This window comes from Hypanus sabinus, chromosome 6 (assembly GCF_030144855.1).
Source record: "Hypanus sabinus isolate sHypSab1 chromosome 6, sHypSab1.hap1, whole genome shotgun sequence".
Classification (NCBI taxonomy): Eukaryota; Metazoa; Chordata; class Chondrichthyes; order Myliobatiformes; family Dasyatidae; genus Hypanus; species Hypanus sabinus.
This window is the reverse complement of record NC_082711.1, coordinates 172179234-172195933: the sequence shown is the minus strand read 5'-3', so window position 1 is coordinate 172195933 and position 16700 is coordinate 172179234. Positions and strand designations below refer to the sequence as shown.

Genomic DNA, 16700 nt, shown 5'->3' with positions numbered 1-16700 from the left:
GTTCGGCTGTTCTCCCAGTATCAGGTACATTAGATGCAGATCAGCTTTACTTGTCATGCACATTGAAGCATACAGGGAAATGCGAACTTTGCATCAAATCAGTGAGGATTGTGCTGGGGGCAGCCTGCAAATATCACCAAGCTTCCAGCACCAACGTAATGTGCCCAGAACTTACTAACCCTAACCAGTACATCTTTGGGACGTAGGAGGAAGCTGGGACACCTGGAGGGGCCTCACATGGTCATGGGGAGAACGTAACAACTCCTTACAGGCAGCGGGGAGAATTGAACAGCTGGTACCGTAAAGCAATGCAATAACCGCTATGGTACTGCGCCGTCCACAGCAGGTCAGTCGGCGTCTGTGAGGAGAGAAGGTTTCAGGTCTGCGATTCCTCTTCAGAACTGGGAAAAAGTGATGCAACTTGATGAGGAATCACAGACCAGAATAGACTATTTCTGTCTCCACAGACTGCCCGATCTTCTGAGTATATCTAGCATTTTCTATTTTTGCTTAAGCTATAGCATCTGCAGTTTTTGTTTTTTACATCAGCTGTTCTGGTTAATACCTTCCCTCAGTTAGTCATTGATCCTGGTCATTAACTCTTGCAGCCATTTACTCTTACTACAGCCATTATACTTCAGTGCACAATTGACTAGAGGGCAATTTTGAACTCCCAGAGTTGGGATGTGAAGTGAGCCGTTGTAAGCAGGCCTTACCCATTAAAACTTCCCTTAATATTCACCTTTTAGGTGGACTGCAGAACTAGGCAGAAGATTGAGCTGGCACAGACTAGATAGTCTAGTTTCTGTGCTGTGTGACTTTAACTGGAGGCCTTGAGTTACCAGGAGAGACTGGGCAGGCTGGGGCTGTTTACCCTGCAGTGAGGAGCCTGAGGAGGGAGCCTGTTGAGGCTTGTACAATCACGAGGGGTGTAGATAATCAGTCTTTTCCCAGGGAGGGGAGTTTAAAACTAAAGAATCCAAATCCGGTTTAATATCACCACATGTGTCGTCAGGTTTGTTGTCTTTGTGGCAGTAGCACAATGCAATATATAATGATGGAAAAGAGTATGAATTATAGTGTGTGTGTAGTGCAAAAATAGAAATAAAAAAAGTACTGAGCTAATCTTCATGGGTTCAATGTCCATTAAGAAATCAGATAGCAGAGGGGAAGAAGCTGTTCCTGAACCGTTGAGTGTGTGCCTTCTGTACCTCTTTCCTAATGGTAGCAATGAGAAGAGGGCATGTCCTGGTGATGGGAGTCCTGAATGATGGACACTGCCTTTTTGAGGCATCACCTTTTGAAGAAACTGGGGAGGCGAGCGCCCATTAAGGAGTGGACTCAGCAGCTTATTTTGATCCTGTGCAGTGGACTCCCCTTCCCCCCCCCATACCAGCCAATGATGCAGCCAGTTAGAATGCTCTGTATGGTACATCTGTAGAAATTTGTGAGCGTCTAAAGGGCGTAGGTTTAAAGTCAGATAGGTAGATGAAAGGAGCCCCAAGGGACAAGTTTTTCCACACAATATGGTGAGTATATGGAGTAGAGGGTATGGTAGAGAAAGGTACAATGAGAACTTTCAAAAACAGTGTAAAAGACTTGGAGAGATATGGGATAAAAGAGATTAGTGTAGTTATGCAGCTTGGTCAGCATGGGTGAGTAGGGCTGAAGGGCCTTTTCCTCTGCTGCATACCTCTATGAATCTGTACTCTTCCAGATTCTGAGCAGAACTGGGTGATGGAGCAGTTCCAGTGAATAGGCAACAACAAAACGCTGGAGGAACTCAGCAGGTCGGGCGGACGAATAAACCAGCAAGTGGTCGTCCATTTGAAGCACTAACAGTGGCCCTCTGACCTGCTCTGTATTCCTGACACTTTTTATTCATGTTGCAGATGTCAGAAGTGAGGAATATTTTGCTCTTTTTGGCAGGGGAGCAGTAAATTCTGAAAACCTGTCGACGACTGTTCAGAAAATCTGAATGTTTGTCACCTGGCTCACAGGTGTTGTTTCTGCATTGTCCCCGGGGGTGGTGAATCTGTGGAATCCATTGCCACAGACGGCTGTGGAGACCAAGTCACCGAGTATACTTAAAGATGAGATTGATAGGTTCTTGATTAGTAAGGCCATCAAAGATTACGGGGAGAAGATAGGAGAATGGGGTTAAGAGGTAAAATACATCAGCTATTATTGAAAGGTAGAGCAGACCCAAATGGCCTAATTCTGGTCTTATGTCTTATGGTCTAACACTCACCTGGGCCATGATTCCCATGTTGTTCTAACACCCACCTGGGCTCCCTATAACTTACCAGGTTATTATCCATAAAAGTGTTAAAAATGCATTGTGTATTATGCAGAAAAATATGTCAAAAATGTATCGGGTTAATGGGATTAGCACTCAATTATCATTAAAGTCTGAGAGTCCACAGAACCGAGTCCCTGTGTGCACCAGATTATCAGAGTATTTACTGCATGCTGTGATTAAGTTTGTGTTTCTTGTCTGCGCAGCTGGTAAAGAAGATGATAGCAGAGACATCTAGTGGTGGGGTAACGGCCAACGACTGCTTAATCCAGTACTCCATCTCAGCACTCCCGTTTGGGGGCGTAGGTGAGTTTGAGATACTTCCTTCAGGTTTTTGTCTTGCCTTGCAGAATGGCGACTGAGCGGTCAACATTGGAATTAGGGTTGGCTGTTCAGATAGAATTTCTTCTTCCCGAGGACAGTCAACCTTTGCGGCGCTTCAGCTAAGGGGGGCATTACGTGTCTTCAAAGCAAATCGAGGTATATGCGCATGGAATAGGCATCGAGATATGAAAACTTAAATGAGGCTTGAACTGGAGAAGGGTCTGAAGATTCCTTTGTTGTTTGAGTGAGCATGGAATGTTAATCACACAGCACGTGGGGCTAATGTTGTGAGACTCTTGCAGGGATGGAAGGAGGCTTCTTGTCCTTTCTAAGTTCTACTACTGTCTGTTAAATTAAGGTTGACCTGCACTTGTTCAGGAGGCCCTCTACTTCCTAAGGAGATTGAGGCAAGCAAGGCTTCCCCCCCCCCCCGCCCCCACCCAACTTAACTGCATTTTACAAAAGCACCATTGAGAGCATCCTGACAAGCTGCATCTCCATCTGGTCTGGGAGCAGCTGAACATCGGACCAGAAGACCCTACGAAAGACTGAGAACAGCTGAGAGGATCATGGGGATCTCCCTGCCATCCGTCGGGGACACTTATCGGTGCTGTGTACACAGAGCCCTTAGTGTTATTAAGGTTCTCATCCATCCATCCAGTATTACCACCAGGCAGGAGACTCTGATGCACTAAAAACTGGAATAGTCAGGATGGGACAGTTTCTTCCCTCAGGCCTTTAAGCTTGAACTCCCTGCTGCACGGTATTTGAAGTGTCGCTGGTTAATCTGTTCCATACCTTACAGTATTTAATTTATGCATTTTAGTTTGTTATTTATGTGTGATTCATCTGTAGATTTCATCCTGTCATAAGTTATTGTGTGTTATGTGTACTACTGTTTTACACCCAGGTTTGGAGAAACGTTGGCTCATTTCTATATACATTATGTACATGTATATAGTTAAATGACAGTAAACTTGATTTTTGTTGAAGGAAACTATTCTGGTTTTTGAAATTTTCAGTCAGTGCACAATCATTTCTGATTCCGTTGTGCAGAAGTACTTCCTGACATCACTTCCAGGACCAGCTCTGATTCCCAGCTCTTGCCCTCTTGTTCTGGGCTCCCCACTCTGCCTCCAACCTGATAGCATCTCAGGACCAGCTCTGATTCCAGCTTCTACCCCCTTGTTCTAGACTCACCACTCACCCTCAAACTATCAAGTGTGTGTGTGTGTGTGTGTGTGTGTGTGTGTGTGTGTGTGTGTATCTCCCTTATTAATGTCCCCTTCTTATCTGAGCAACAGGGTGGAGTTGCACCAATTGTAGTTACATCTTTGCCTCTCTTCAGGGGATGCAGATGGAACAGATAATTCCATTTCCTGGTTCTGGGTTTGGTCTGTGCATTGAACTGGTTAGAAACCAAATGCAGAGGCTGTTCAGCCCATCTAGGAAGAAACTTCACTCAGCTTCATTTGCCCCATCATTGAAGTGTGCCCACAATCAGTGGATGTACTTTTAAGGACCCTTCATCTTATGTTCTTGATGTTTATTATTGTTATTTCCTTCTTGTATTTGCACAGTTTGTTGTCCTTAGTACACTGGTTGAACGGTCAAGTTGGTGCGGTCTTTCATTGATTCTATTATGGATTTATTGAGTATGCCTGCAAGAAAATGAATTTCAGGTTGTTAATGGTGACATGTGTATATTTAGATAGTAAATTTACTTTGAACCTATTGGGCTGCTATCACATGATCTTTCAAGGTCATCATCAGTGACCACTCGCAGTCGAGTACGATTCGTCTGGTGGTGGGTCTTGAGATGACTGAAGAGGCCACAAGTCCTATTGCAGTGTTGGCAAGTGTAGGTCATTGAGGTGGTGGTGGATGTGGCTGGTCGGGCCTTTCCCTGTCTCTCCTTATGTTGAAGCTGCTTATCTTAGTGGTACAGTATACTCTTTGAGCTGTGCAGTCCCGTCACAGACAGTCCTTCTCCAGCTTTTCCTAACCTGTGCTGATTTCTCCCATCCAATCAGGTTGATGTGGTTCTTCCTCAGGTGGGTCTTGATATTGTCCTTGAACCACTTTTTCTCCCCTCTAGGAGTGCGCTTTGCATCCTTGAGTTGGCTGAACAGGAGTTGTTTAGGGTGGTGGGAGTCAGGCATACAGATGATGTGCTGACCCATTGCAAATGATGTTGAGTCACGATTGTGGCTATGGAGTTAATGTTAGTTTCCTCCAGGATGCTGGAGTTAGCTTACCTGTTCTTCCAGCTAGCTCTTAGAATCTTTTGAAAGGGACCTTTGGTAAGTTTCTAGGGATTTTATGTGACTACTGTATGTTGTCCATGACTCTGCTCCATATAGCAAGGAGGGGAGAACTATATCTTTATAGACCAGAAGTATTGGTCTTGATATCCCGATCTTCAAAAAAAAAACCTCTTTCTCAGCCTGGCAAAAGCTCTACTTGCATAGTCTATTGTGCTATTGACTTCAGGTCAATTTTGGCTCTTGAAGAAAGAAGGCTTCCAAAATATGGGAAGTGATCAGTGTTCTCCAGAGCAATGTTGTCAAATTGGAAGGTTAGAGATCTAGGAGCTTGATCTGCAACAGGTACGGTGCAAGACATGGGGTTTCTTGATGTTTAGACCAAGTCCTAGGAGCTCGTATGCAAAACCATCCTTGATGCACTGCAGCTTCTCCTCAGGGTGAGCTACGACAGTGTTGTCTGCATACTGGGGATCCACGATGGAACTGGTTGACAGCTTGTTCTTTGCCTTTAACCCATCTGTCCTGTGGAGAGTTGAGACTCCTTGTGGGAAGTCTCAGCCTGTGAGGTGAAGAATGGTTGCAATGAGAACAGCAAACAGAGTTGGGGCAGTGATGCAGCCCTGTTTGACCCCAGTATCAACCTTGAAGGGTGTTGATTCAGAGCTGCTGTTGCTAATGACTGCTGCACTCGTATCATTGTGTAAGAGCTGCAGGATCTTGAGAAATTTCTCTGGGCACCTGATTTTAGACAGTGGGGGGAGCTGAATATATAAACCAGGGTTCTGTTCTGGTATAGTGCTTCTGGGGTGCTGTATTGTCAGACATGCCCTCATACAAAATGTTAATCATTAAAAATGCAGGTCCTGGGCCAACGACCCTTCTCCAAATTGGCATGACAAAAAACTGATTGCCTCATTGATGCTTGTGAGATCTTGCTTTGCACACTATGGATGTGCACCTTCGTTACCAAAACTGATTTTGATGATGTGATCAAGCTCTCCTCTGTGAGAAGAACAGCTTGTTGTCTTTGACAGGCTGGCTTCACATCACAGAGAAAAGTACGGTAAAGGGGGAGGGGCAGGTGGTACAGACCATTACTGATAGGGCAATTGTCCTCTTGGTTCCATAAGACAAGGGAGCAGAATTGGACCATTCAGCCCATTGAATCTGCTCTGCCATTCCATAATGGCTGATTTATTCTCCTCATTCTCCTGCCTTCTCTCCATAACCTTTGACACCTTGCTAATCAAGAATCTTTCAACATCATCTTGAAATATACCCAATCACTTGGTCTCCAGTCTGTCTGTGGCAACTAATTCCACAGATTCACCACCTCTGGCTAAAGAAGTTCCTCCTCACCGCTGTCCTCCAGGCTGTCCTCTCTGGTCCTCGACTTCCCCACTATTGGAAACATCCTCTCCACACCCACTCTACCTGGGCATTTCAATCACAAGCTTTTGCCCATGATAAGTGCGTAGATGTTACCTCAGTTAAGTAAAAAACGTGGTGATGTTTATGTTGAATTACAGGTATGCGTCGCTTAACATCCACGGTACGTTCTGTGAAATCGGACGTTTTGGGAACACCATATTATATACTTAGCAGTTTCTCCATATCCGATATAGGTCCCTCTCGCATTTTTGTGAGCCTTGTAGTTTTCAGTGAAGCCGATCCTTTAACAGCTTTGAGAATTTTTTTCTGTTTTTCAGGATTGTCAAGTGCGACGTGCCTAAATCCCGAGCAATAGCATGCACTGGTTTTCCATCTTCATATTGTTCAATAACTTTTTGTTTCACTTCCAAATCAATACTTTTCCTTTGCCTCTTGCTGCTGCTATCACTAGGAGTGGTTTTGCTGCGTTTGGAAGCCATGATGCACTTTACGGTAATATTTTCGAAAGAAAATTAAACAGAGCGATAACGCTACTACACTCGAAACGTGCGATACTCGAGATTGGTTCCGTCTGTTGCGTCATGTTCTCTGATCGGGACTACGGACGTATAAGAAATCGGACATTTTGCGAATGGATGTTAAGCAGCGCACACATGCACCATTCCAGAACTTAAACAAAATAATGCTCAAACTCTGAGAGCTGTTACTAATACCAGCATTAACACATCTCCAGTGATTCACAAGCCACTATGCAGAGTGTCTTTTGAACTGCAGCCTGGTTAGCTGATGAAAGGCTGGCTGTTATAGGGGTCAAACTGGACACACCAGAGGCTGTGGTAGAACAAAGGACCCTACGGAAAATCCTGGCAATTCTGGACAATGTTTCTCACTCTCTGCATGCCACCTTGGCTGAACAGAGGAGCACTTTTAGTCATAGACTAAGACAACTGCACTGCTCCAAAGAGCGCTATGTGTCATTCTTGTACCTGGCCACTAGGCTCTATAATGAGTCTATAGCCAGGGAAGTGATGACCCCCTCCTATTAGACTGTTTGAGGTAACTTATCTTTTATTCTTTTTACTTATCTTCTAATATTTATATCTGTGTAATTGTAATACTCCTGTGACACCGTAGTTTCCTTTGGGATCAGTGGAAATCTATGATCATACTGCCAGGGTCAGCATTGTACTTGAATCTAAAACTGAATGCCGGTAATACTGACGTTTACAGACTTCTCCCCAATACACTATTTTAGAACAGAGCACAGACACTACAGCACTGTACAGGTGGTGTGGGACCTCAGTAGTGAGAAGAGAGCATGGCCTGGATGGTGGCTTCCCTGATGATGGAGGCTGCTTTCTTGTGGCAGCACTCCTTGTGGATGTCCTCAGTGTTGGGGAGGGCTTTGCCTGTGAGGGACTGACCTGTATTCACTACTTTTTGTAGGCTTTTCCATTCAGGCGCATTGGTGTTTCCACACCAGGCCCTGAATTAACCAGTCAGGGTATTCTCCACAGCGGATCTCGAGAAGTTTGTCAAAGTTTTTGGTGACGTGGCAAATCTGCACAGATTTCTAACAAAGTAGAGGTGCTGCCTTGCTTTCTTTGTGAAGGCACTTGCGGCTGGACCCAGGACAAGTTCTCTGAAATTATAAAACGGAGGAATTTAAAGTTACAGGTCCTCTCCACCACTGATCCCCTGATGAGAACCTTCAGTTTCCTCTCCGTGTGGTTGATAGCTCTGGGTGGGCATTTTACCTTTACAAAACTTTAAACAAAAAACTGAATTCTGAATAATCGCGGTTTGTGTTCACTTGTGGCGTTTCCGTGCAGTATCTTTGCCTTCACACAATGTGTACTGTTCGCAGGTAAAAGTGGCTTTGGGTCGTACCATGGCAGATACAGCTTTGAAATGTTCAGCCATCGCCGAGCCTGTCTGCTGAAGTCACTGGGCATGGAGAAAATGAACAGCATGCGGTACGCGCCCTCCAGTGACTCAAAACAGAAGTGGATAAAGTTGCTGTTGAAGCATCATGGAGCTGGGAAGAAATGGGGGTTTATTCGGATTGTGGCATTGGGAGCTCTGCTTTCCATTGTGATGAAGGTAAGTCTGAAATGGTATGTTTGCTAATGAGTTAGAGTCATAGAGCACTACGGCACAGAAACACACCCTTCGGCACATTTAGTCTGTGCTGAACTATTAATCTACCTGGACCATAGCCCCCTCAACCACGTGCTATCCAAATTTCTTTTAAATGTTGAAGTTGAATCTGCATCTATCACTTCCGTTGGCAGTTTTTTCCACACGCTCACCACCCTCTAAGTGAAAGTGTTCCTCCTCAAGGTCCACTTAAACATTTCACCCTTCACCCTTAACCTGTGACCCCAATTTATAGTGTTACCCAGCTTCAGTGCAAAAAAAAACCTGCTTGCATTTGTCCTCATAACTTGGTGTACCTTGTCGGAGTCCGATTCAGATTTATTTATGGCATGTACATCGAAACATATAGTGAAATGTGTGTTAACAAGGATGTGCTGGAGGCAGTTCACTAGTGTTACCACACAATCCGGTGCCAACATAGAATGCCCACAATGCTTGGCAGAACAACATAGAACACAATAAAACAGAACATGACAAGCAACAAAACAACAACGAAACAAGCCTCGTTCCTCCCTGCCACTCACCTACGCACAAGCGCAGTCCTCAGCAGACCCGCGGATTCACAGTCATTTGGACGGGCCTTCGGCTTTCCCAGCGGATTTGCCGAGAACCAGGTGCATGATTGGAATGTGCAGGAAATAGTTGTGGTTTATTCAGGGGGGAATGGGTTGTGTTCAAAGAGCAGAAGTAGAAACAACAGCCATTTCTCCCAATTGAAGCAGAGTCAGAGATGCGCAAGAAACAGGCCCTTCAGTCCAGTGAGTCTCTGTTTAAATAGTAATCCTGTACTGATCCCATTCGTTAATCTGGATAAAATCAGTCCCCAAAATACATGTTGAAATCAAACCAACATTCACCAGTTCCACATTCGCACCACCCTCTGAGTAAAGTCACTCCCCCTCAGGTTTCCCTTTTACCCTAAAACATTTCACCTTTTACCCTTAGCCTATGACCTCTGTTCTAGTCTCACCAGCCTTTGGCGGGGGGAGAGTAGCTTGTATGTTGCTGTACATGCATAGCACCAAACAAAACAGCAATCCTCCAGACCAGGTACTGTGTTCCTTCACAACACAGTACATATAACTCAGACCTATAACACCTAAAGTAACATCACCGCAAGTAAGTAAACAAATATTCTCGACTAGAGCGTTTTTTCTCTATTATTGTGCACTGATGCTGTAAAGTTAACAAATTTCACGACATATACCGGTGATGTTAAACCTGATTCTGATTATATTCCAGAAAATTAACTGTGTTGAGTGAGTGACAACATGACTCTATGTAAAAGAAATTGTGAGGTCTGAGACACAAAATGAAAAGGCATTACTTTAGAAAAATCGGCACCAACTGGGGGGAAAGAGGTTGAAGGGATCAGGTTGTCGTGTACAAGTCAGTGAAAACAGCCAAGCAATGCAAGGAAGGCAAATGGTTCTTTAACCTTATTGCCATTTTAGTTTCCCCAGGCCTTTTGTTCTCGCAGTGTCTCCATTGCCCCGTTCTCGGCATCTGACGGCTGTTGTATCTCCCTTTGTATCCAACCCTTCCAAGTTCTGGCCTTTGATCCAAAACGTTAACTCTGCTTGGCTCTCTGAGCACACTGAGAATCACGTTTATTATCACTGACGTACTGAATGTTATAACATTTGTTTTGTGGCAGTAGTATAGTGCAATACATAAAAATGTACGATAGTAGGTTCCGGTTAATTGGGACACATCGGGACCAGTACATTTTGGCCCAATTACGTGGCTGCCCCAATTAGCCAAAATTTCACAGAGGTTGTTAAAAAGGTATTAAAAAAGACAAATTATTGTTTAACTGAGTAACAAATTAAGTATCTAAATGAAATACAGAGCTAATTAGAACACTATCGATACTTCTACAGTACTATAGCACTGTGTATTGGTTCCTAATATTTCTGGATGGGGGAATTAGTGCAGAGTAAGCAGTCGTGTTCCTTTGATAGACTCTAAATAAGTAAAATCAGTGCAGTCACCTACTGCAGATAATGGACTATATTCATACAATGCTGTCGATGATTGCATCCTCCAAGTCTTCATTTTCATTGAAACATTCAAGATGATTATTGATACTTACAAATTCTTCGTAGTTCCTAACTTGTTGAAGTATTGAAATTGATTTATTTTTACTCCTGGTTATTTTTGGCATCTCCCAGCCTGAATACTGTATATATATGTGTGTGCGTGTGTGCGCGCGCTTTAAAACTATGTCAGTTCGCTTGGGTACTGTGTTCTGCAGATTTATAAGAAAATCGGATGGTAGGTTGTTCCAAGTATCTTGGAGAACCTGCCACAGTTCTTCTGCAGGCTTTGGCTGTCGCGCTTGCTTCTGTCTCTCCAGGTAAACCCAGACAGCCTCGATGATGTTGAGATCACGGCTCAGTGGAGGCCACACCATCTGAAACCATATAAAAATCTTGGGTACCTAAGACTTTTAGACAGTAGATATACACACGCATTCAGTGGTGTCCCTATTAGGTACAGGAGTTGATCAGAGTGTCGTCTTCTGCTGCTGTAGCCCATCTACTTTAAGGTTCAATATGTTCAGAGATGCTCTTCTCACACCACTGTTGTAACACGTGGTTAATTGAGTTACTGTCACCTTCCTGTCAGCTTGAACCAGTCTGAGCATTCTCCTCTGATCTCTCTCATTAACAAGGCGTTTTTGCCCATTCTCTGTAAACTTTAGAAACTATTGTGCATGAAAATTCCAGAAGATCAGCAGTTTTTGAGATACTCAAACAACCTGTCTGATACCAACAATCATTCCATAGTCATAGTCACATTTCTTCCCCATTCTGATGTTTGGTCTGAACAACAACTGGACCTCCTTACCGTGTCTGCATAATTTTATGCATTGAGTTGTTGCCCCATAGATGACAACTTAGATACTTGCATTAATGTGGTGTACCTGCCAGGATAATCAAGGACACGACCCACCCAGCCAACACACTTTTTGTCCCTCTTCCCTCCTGGAGAAGGTTCAGGAGCTTGAAGATTCGTACGGCCAGATTTGGGAACAGCTTCTTTCCAACTGTGATAAGACTGCTGAACAGATCCTGACCCGGATCTGGGCCGTACCTTCCAAATATCCGGACCTGACTTGCACCAACTTACTTTCCCTTCTCTATTTTCTAATTATGATTTATAATTTAAATTTTTATTATATTTAATTTGATTTGTATTCAGGGAGCGTGAAGCGCAGCAACAAATATCACTGCGATGATTGTACGCTCTAGTATCAATTGTTTGGTGACAATAAAGTAAAGTAACTTAAGTAACTTATCTAATAAAGTGGCCACCGCGTGTGTAGTGCAAAAATAGGGAGGTGGTGGGCATTTGAAAAAATCTTCAGTGACATACCAAATTTCCTTGAAATATAGCTGCTGTTGTGCTGTCTTTGTAATTGCGTCAGTGTTCAGCCCAGGATAGATCTTCAGAGATGTTGACACCCAGGAACTGTTGACCCCTTGATAAGGACTAGTGTGTGTTCTCTCTACTTTCCCCTCCTAAAGTCCACAATATTGCCTGACTTGCTGAGAATTTCTCACTGTTATTCATTTCAGATTTGCAGCATCTGCGTGATTTTGGATACTCTCTCTTGTATCGGGAACAGCTCTTTCTAACTTTGTATCTCTTTTCTTCCAGCTTTTCTTGATGTGGTAATCGACACAATATCATCACATTAACCTCCCAGCCACTGCACATGGGACTATCAGATTTATGGAATCAAGAATCACTAATCTCATTAGAAAACTAATGAAAGAAACTACTTACAGCGCAGGATTCTTCAGTAACAAACACCATTTTGTCACATTTTGTGATGAGGGTACTGCAATGAAGGAGGTAGCACTAACACTAGGCTTGTGAGCCATATGGCAGCCCAGGCTGCGATATCACATTTTTCCTACATGATATCAATGTCACTTTTCTAAGATAAGATCACAAATCTAATAATCACTGTTCTGACTTCTGAGTATGATCACCTGCCCAGGTTGCTGTGATTTCACATTCATTGTATCATCATTCACAACACCAGCTGGGAGCTTCTGTTGGGAAGGTGGTTCTTTAAAAATTTTATTGATATTTTTTCCAGCACTTTTTCAATTATGATAAACTAGCATCAAAGATTCCCAGTGCTAATTACACTTCAGTTCAGACTGAGTTTCCACCTTTTTTTTGTGTTTAAAAATAATCTCCTTAGGAGCAGGTCCTATCCACAAACAATACTATCCAAAGTCCTCGATGAAATTAATTGACATGGGGAATTTCTGAAAATGTATTATTTGTTGTAGTAGATCACTGAAGTTAGGCTGGCTCTCACAGCAATCCCATTTCCCAGCAAGTTTCTTATAACCTTCCTTGTTTCACAGAGGCCTGAACTCTTCTACCAACTACATTAGGGCCAATAAACCCACCTAAACAACACGCCTTGAAACCCACGGAGTCACTGGGAGAACATGCAAACTCTGCACAGGAACCTAATTGCACATTTGTTTTCACCTTTATGCGGAGGATTTAAAAATTAAACCTTGGATGCTTGGAATGCAATATTAATTCACTTGTAACTAGCTGCCAAGCAATGATTGATGCAAATCTGACTATTTCTAATATTCTTAGACCATGAGACATAGAAATAGACCCAGGCTGCTCTATTTGGCCACCATAGTCTGCTCCACCATTAAATCATGGCTGATTCATTTTCCCTCTCAATCCCAAACTAATTTTAGTCATTTGGAATCCAGTTATTCTGAACAAAATGATGGAGGAACTCCGCAGGCTAGGCAGCATCTATGGAGAGGAATAAACTGTCGGCGAGACCTTTCCGTCAGCATTCTGTATTCTTGTGCATTCTTAATTAGAATATTGTATTTTAAAAACTTTTTAAGTGCTAAACATGTGCATACCTGTATTACTCCTCTTCTACCATCGATTTAACACAGAATACATTTCTTCAAATGCTGTCCAATTCCACTGGACAGAGCTGGAAATGAGTTTCTGCAGAAACTGGGAAGAAGAGAAAGCTGTTTTAAAAAAAAATAAACAAATTCTATTGTGGTATGCTACAAGGAAAGCTGATGGAGTTCAAAGTGGAAAGTCCAGTTATATTTTTATCTAGTATCAAGGTTTTGTAAAACACAGGGTTATAACCCAGAGAGATTCTTGTGTCATGTTGAACTCTTGCCTTAAAGTGAGAAGGTTGTGTGTTCAAGTCCCACTCTTCCCCTTTCAGCATGTCATCTCCACAAAAGCCTCTCCACCCTCGGGGGAATGATGAATTCCATCCAAACAAGGGAATTTGTCCCAGTGTGCTGGAACCTATACCTCTCAATAACAGAATTGTGCTTATGGAGCAAACATAAGATGCTAGAGGAACTCAGTGGGCCCAGCAGCATCAATGATGAAGAACAAACAGTTGATATTTCAGGCTGAGACTAATCATCAGCCCAGGTCTTGGCCCAAAATCTACTGTTCGTCTCCATAGATGTTGCCTGACCTGCTGAGTTCCTCTAGCATCTTGTGTTTGTTCCTCTGGATTTCCAACCTCTGTAAGATCCTCATGTTTATAACCTATGCTTATCATTTGTCTACCATTCTGGGGGGGTTTGATGCTAATTGCAATTGCACTGCAAAAGCTGCTTCATTTGCTAGCAAGCACCTTGGGAACCCTGAAAGGGAAATGCAAGCTTTCAGCAAAATGTCTCTATGGTTGAAGAATGTAACATGCATTTATGTACAAATTTAATAAAACATTTTTGATTGTAGTGATGACGTGATGTTAACCAATGGGCCATTGTTGGTGAGGACTACTATCAAAGCTGTGTCATCTCCCCAGCCGTTCCTGCCATAATGCTTTATCTCACTTCTAACAAAACCCCTGAGAGGAAGTGGCTAAGAACTAATGGGAAGCTGTTCAACCCATAATCACCCCACTGCGCTCCAAATCCATGGTTACCCAAGCCTCAGTGGTTTATCTACGTAGGTGAGACCTGCAGTTACACATATCTGAAGAGAGTACCCATCTAGTCAGCTTCTCAAGGCCCTGAGTGATCCTGTGACCACGCCTGGTCAATCTGTATGGAGTCCTACAGCACAGAAATTAGTTACTGTATACAACTCCAGCAACGGCCCCAAGTACTGCTCCATACTAAACCCTTTTAACAACCAGGCTGAAGAAACGAATGTGCTCATGATCCCCTGTATCTTTTGCCCCTATTTGAAATCTGTATCTCCTGGCCCTTGAACCACCAAGGAGGCAGCTTCCCGATGCCCACCCTATGTGAGAGCCATCAGGATCTTCCAAACATTTTTTTTCGTTCCAAGGAGAACAACCTCCCACCCATTAGACCAGCACTATTTAGTCCACAGCCCTTCCTCCCTTCTGCACCATTACACACTCCCCTCTATGAAATGTTCACTTCCTTTTCCAACAGCCACTCTATGTTGTGTCGCTTTTTGTAGATGTTCTGTGAAGCAGGTCTTATGAGAAACGTCTGAGTTAGCTGGGGCTTTCCTCTTTGGAGCGACGGAGGATGAGAAGTGATTTGATAGAGGTGCACAAGATGATAAGAGGCATAGACAGAGTCGATTGCCAGAGACTTTTTCCCAGGGCAGAAATGGCTCATACAAAGTAGATATGTAGGAAGGTTTCTTAAGGCTGTTGTAGCTGGGGGGGTGGTAGTGGGGATAAGCTCCCACTACCTAGTAAATGGTTCCAATGGCATAAGTCTCAATTAGCCAGAAGTCCAGCTCCAGGTCTTCACGTGTGGCTTAGCCAGTAAGCCTGGCGGAACTATTTCTGCTGATAGGAGAAGGAGCAAAGACAGGCTACTGGCACCTTAAAACTGGTCATTTAGGGCAGATGGGGCTCGTCAGCCATGTTGGCAGCTCACCTAGAAGGAAAACTCCGATCTCAAACTTATGCTGCCTTGCAGCTATCCCACTCATAGCGAAGGCTTCGGGAGTAAACCTCGAGGGGAAACATCCGGAGCTGGAGTCCCTAAGGCAGTCACTGATCGGCAAGTCCTGCTAAGCTACTGGTGCAGTTCTGTATCGGTCTCTGATGTACCTTTGGATTTGTCAGCTGCGTGGAAAAGGGGGGCCCGCTGCACGGTTAACAACTTGCTCTTCATATCACACTCCCAAGGCTTGGGTATCACACAGACAGCTGGGATGGAACATCCATGATCGACCCCAACCAGCAGAGGACCTCAAAGATAGGTATGTGGAATGGGCTGTCAGGCGATGGCAGATGCATTAGGGCCATTTAGATACAGAAGTGTAGGATAGAAAATGGAGGGCTAGGTGGAAGGGAAAGATTAGATTAATCTTAGTGGGTCTGCACAAATGGACCAGAAGGGCCTGTACTTCGTTCTATAATTATCCCTTAGGTTGTCACAATTTCAAGTGCAACAGGAGTACAAAGGTTTACTTGAGAGGCAAGAAGTTTGGAAGGGATCTGAGAGGGATTTCTTTCACATCAAAGGTGACTGGAATCTGGAAGGAGCTTGTGGAGGCAAATACTCTCACAAGAATCATCTGGATGCATACTGAATGGCCAAGGCTTAGATGGACATGGGATTAATAAAGGTAAATGGGATTGCAGTAGGTAGGCACAAGGAGTGACATGAAAATGATGGGCTGAAAGGCCTGCTTGCCATATGAATCTATGATGTACTTTCCCCAAGCAGCTGAGGGGCCTAGTGACCCAGCCTCTGCATGACAGATTAATGTCTGCCCCATCAAATTAGTCTTGACCTTGCCCTAGGCTGCCCAGCACATGATCCTGGGCGATCTGCAATTGAACAATAAAGCCATTTGTTTCACAAAACTAAACAACCCAAGGTATTATTTGGTTGCTGGCTTCGGCAAAACTGACTTATTTCACGCGTAGCTTGCCTGACAGTGAGCTACAGTTGTCTGAGGTTGCTCAGGACCATAGATACAGGAGCAGAATTGGGCTGTTTGGCCCATCGGGTCTGTAACACCATTACATCTCAGCCCCAATCTCCTGCCTTCTCCCCATAACCCTTCATGCCCTGACTAATCAAGAATCTGTCAACCTCTGCCTTAAATATACCCAATGACTTGGCCTCCATAGCAATCTGTGGCAACGAATTCCACAAATTCTCCACTTGAGAATCCACGTTAGGTCTCGAAATCAGGGATTGGTTAGATATGAAAATCTGAGTTGCTTTAAACTGGTTTGCAGAGCTTGTTTGTTCATCGACTCCCTTAGA

The 16700-nt window shown here is 43.8% G+C and overlaps 1 protein-coding gene across 3 annotated transcripts in view; it reads left to right on the top strand.

Annotated features, from left to right (window-relative positions):
* LOC132396108 (aldehyde dehydrogenase, dimeric NADP-preferring-like) overlaps positions 1–14225 on the top strand; it is a 45942-nt gene extending 31717 nt beyond the window's left edge. For all 3 annotated transcript variants that reach the window (XM_059973564.1, XM_059973563.1, XM_059973565.1), the window contains exons 9-11: positions 2506–2605; positions 8150–8385; positions 12109–14225. In XM_059973564.1, coding sequence (XP_059829547.1) covers positions 2506–2605; positions 8150–8385; positions 12109–12126 — 354 coding nt within the window. In that variant the 3' untranslated portion in view covers positions 12127–14225. The remainder of the gene's footprint in view (positions 1–2505; positions 2606–8149; positions 8386–12108) is intronic.
* Positions 14226–16700: the final 2475 nt, after the last annotated feature.